This window comes from Notothenia coriiceps, unplaced genomic scaffold (genome assembly GCF_000735185.1).
Source record: "Notothenia coriiceps isolate Sejong01 unplaced genomic scaffold, NC01 NC01_scaffold00026424, whole genome shotgun sequence".
Taxonomy (NCBI): domain Eukaryota; kingdom Metazoa; phylum Chordata; class Actinopteri; order Perciformes; family Nototheniidae; genus Notothenia; species Notothenia coriiceps.
The window spans coordinates 1,101,960-1,105,695 of NW_011359125.1; the positions used below are offsets into that span (position 1 = coordinate 1,101,960).

General features: G+C 37.9%; 1 protein-coding gene across 1 annotated transcript; it reads right to left on the bottom strand.

The window, feature by feature from the left end:
- Positions 1–1,455: 1,455 nt before the first annotated feature.
- LOC104957042 (regulator of G-protein signaling 5-like) lies at positions 1,456–3,172 on the bottom strand. The gene is made up of 5 exons (XM_010784639.1): positions 3,023–3,172; positions 2,703–2,786; positions 2,532–2,593; positions 2,242–2,408; positions 1,456–2,117 (listed from the first exon to the last, which is right to left on the bottom strand). Exons 1-5 carry the CDS (start codon positions 3,064–3,066, stop codon positions 1,920–1,922), a joined length of 555 nt encoding a protein of 184 aa, XP_010782941.1. The 5' UTR covers positions 3,067–3,172; the 3' UTR covers positions 1,456–1,919.
- Between the last annotated feature and the right edge of the window lie 564 nt (positions 3,173–3,736).

Genomic DNA, 3,736 nt, shown 5'->3' on the forward strand with positions numbered 1-3,736 from the left:
GTAACATGCACCCACAGTTGAATGCTATTTTGAGTAGGAATGCAGCTAAAAATATTTCTCAGTTTGAATGTATCCGTCAATACGTTTCTAGATTTATTTACTAACTCTTTTGGACCCATCTGAAAAAAGTTAACTGTGTCCATCCAAGTTAATCAAATGCAAAGGTGATGTCTAAAATATGTTGTTTTGTTAATTTGATACCCAAATATTATTTGATTTATATTATATAATAAGTGAAAAAAGTAAGATATCTCCATAATAAAGAGGCTGAACACAGCATATTCTGCCATTTTTTAATGAAAAATGACTTGAAGATTAAGGTATTATAAAAACAGTTGGCCATTCATTTTTGTAAATTGGCTCAACAATTAGATAAATAATCATTGCAGGCTTACTGGGAGTATGTCTTCCTAGTATTCACCTACTACTAAAAACTGATACCACATTATTCACAATGTTTCAACATTTACAAGTACAAGTAGTACAACCTGTATTACAGATGGCCGTTGTTATGCTTGGATCAAGATACAAATGTCAAAGGGTCACTATGGAGTTGGTGTCAGCATTATGAGATGTTTATATTCATCAGGCCTTTGGACCAGCTGTTGTCCACCTCAAACTGGCGCCACTCTACACTGATGACATCTAAATATGCAGAGTAGACATCCAGCCACATGTTGTACTGCCTGCTGACAAAATGTACTTTATCAAAGCTATCATAGTGGCTGTACATTTTAATGAGAACAAATTAGATAATAGCATAACTTCTGTAGTTAATGCATTATGACCAGAGGGCTTCACATCATCCTTTATGTGTTTCCTGCATGCTTGGTTAGCCCACAGTGTAAGTCGTTCTCCAGACAGATAGTGGTTTTTCTGTCATTTATTACCTGAAGTTGTTGAGCGTGTGCAAACAGTTGCTAAGGTGATAATAACATGTATTGCTCTATCTATTACGTTAATGCCGTCGCATAATCTCTTTGTGCTTCCTGTTTGCTAGAGGGCTCTTTCTCATTCGCATGATATGGGATAAAAGCTCAGAGCAGGCGGCTGCTGTCATTGTCTGTGTTCTTTACGAGTGGTTCCCTAGGTGATTAATAGTTGTGCACAACATTAGCTGCAAAATGCCTCGTGATAGAGTGCAAATATACCATTGTCCTTTTTATATCAGGCAATTTGAATGATTAAACATGCAGACTTTTTTTTTAGCTTGCTCGTAGGTGTGTTAATACAGTGCTCCACTTGACCTTTGATCTCCATGTAAGTCAATTGACCAAGTATGTGTGACTCCTATAATTCCCATAGAGTGTCATAATAAATGTGTTATCACCACATGTTATTTTTCAATAAGGACAACCCATTTGAGCATGTTTTTCCAATAATTTATTTAAGTACATACAAATAAATACAACATATAATTAAATAAATATTATATAATATAAATTAAATCTCTGTTTTTCATTGTGTTGGGTAAAAAAACAAGAGATATATTACAGGCAAATACATTTAAATAAATACAAAATCATAAAGGACCATACAAGCCTGTTCACAAAGAGTTTAAGACTTTAACTGAGAAACATTGCACACCACAGCCACAAAAATCAGTTCATGGCAAATAAAAGTGCTTTCTTCCTTTCTTCCTGTTTGATTGGCACTCAGTCTGTTGTACCGTTATTGAATTGTAATGTCCAAACTTCATCTGTGTTCACACAACATTTCACTCAAGGGATCCACCGTTTCCCCTTTCTCTTCAACCTTCGGGCATCTACCGAACACGGCCATTTACGGCCGCTCCTGGAACAATCCGACGTTTCTGTACCAGAGACCAGCTTCATGGTGCAGTACCTAACGTTTAGCTTTGCCTTCTCAACCATTGAGGGCGATCAACTAAGAACACTCCATCGTTTAATGGAGAGAGTTCAGGGCTTCTTGGTTGCCGTGGCGCTGGGTTTGGCTTGGCAAACTAAATCCCTGTAGGCTTGTGAGCGGAGGAAGCGAGGGTAGCAGTCTTTAGCCATCAGCATGTAGATCTTATGCTGGGCCGGGTCGAAGGCATCGGTTGACGGCTCCTGGATGTTTGCTCTGGTGATGTCACGAGTTTCATGGTCAATGTTAATCTATAAAAGAGACAAGGAGACATCATGATTAGTTACTTAGAGGCTACGGGAATACATTTGTTTCTTGGGTCCCATCATCTATAAGGATTAATATTTTACTCGTTTGAGATGGATGCTTTCTTACCTCTCGTGGAGCATCAAAGCCGATGAATTCATCGTAGATCTTCTGGGCTTTGGCTGGCAGTTTGGCAGGAGACTTGGTATTTCTGTAGTCTTCACACACAAAGTAGAAGGAAATGTTCTCCTCGCTAAACTCAGACACCAGGAAAGCTGTGAAGGCACACAGTCCATCTGAAGAAAGAGAGGATATTTGATTAGTTAAAGCACATAATTTTACTGCAGGGGCTGCATGTGGCATGCATTTGCGTATGTTTTTTGGTGTGCAGATGTATCAGACTTTTTATTTATACTTACATTTGCTTGACAAGAGTTTTTCAAAGGACTGCTTCCACCCAAGGCATTCCTCCAGGGTTGGCCTGAACACAAAAGAAGCAAGATTAGTATAAACCAATAATTGTATTCAAGCTCACAATACATTTCAAATGAATAGGTACTAATAAACAGTACAATAAATGTGATGCTTACTTGTTTTTCCCCATTTTGCTGCAGGATGTATTCCAATGCGAATTCAGCAAAATGCTTCTCAGTCTTTCTTTTAGCTCCATAGCCCTGTTAGAAAAAAAATAAAGGTTAGTTTTATATTTCACACTACATTGATTGCATACTGACACGTCATTATTCTTCAGTAAAATTCAGCACTGCATTTATCCACACTGAGTACAAAGTCTCCAATAAACATAAGCTCAGACCAGCACTCTTATAGCGTCTTAAAGGTTCTACACAGATACACAAAGACAGTGTTTTTCATATCCCCAAACATCCACCATGCATGTAGCTTCATGTACCTTTCTAAGCAGCTTGCAGGCAGTGATGATAGTCCTTTGCACATTCTGTAGCAGCAGGTTGGAGGTAGTAGAGGTGATATGTCGTTGAGATGGCAGTTAAATATCCGTTTAGAGAAGCTCAGTAGGGAGCAAGGTTGTCTGTGTGTCGGAACAGAGCCACAGCAGAGACTTTATAGTCCTACCTCCTTTGCTTCGTACATATCACAAAGCCTCTCATCCAATCACAGAGAGGTAGAGGGAAAGAGAGAGAAGTGAGAAAGTGGGGGAGGATTTGCAAGGACAAGGCTGGGGAATTACTGAGTTGATAAAAGCCACTGATGAACAGTACACTGTTTTTCTTGCCTGTCCCTGAAAACACAGCGGTTAAGCTTTAAGTTTTTTCTTTCCACCCTACTCTTTCAAAACAACTCAGTTACACACATGAAAAAAGAACATTTGTGCCAGTGTGTTAATGTGACAATAACATAGCCACCTTTTATATATATTTTACACATACAATTAAATGTTGCTGAACATTTTCCTCAATAAAACAATGACCCCAATTTAAAGTGGCTAGGATCTAATTTATTTGCTATATTTCATATTTTATTATTCTTTTTTTTAAATACATTTTAGCTTGAAAGTAGTTTTTTATCATAAACAACAACTGTGAGTTTCCCCTGTATGCATACAATTTTCAATCCAAACAATCTGTATGATATATCCTTGCAAGAA

Bases quoted from the DNA above. Each gene is read 5' to 3' on its own strand.
- LOC104957042 (XM_010784639.1), bottom strand. From the start codon at position 3,066: ATGTGCAAAGGACTATCATCACTGCCTGCAAGCTGCTTAGAAAG. The intron at 2,594-2,702 runs GTAAGCATCACA...TTTTGTGTTCAG, and splicing joins AGCAAAATGGGGAAAAACAA to GCCAACCCTGGAGGAATGCC. The intron at 2,118-2,241 runs GTAAGAAAGCAT...TCTCTTTTATAG, and splicing joins GCTTTGATGCTCCACGAGAG to ATTAACATTGACCATGAAAC.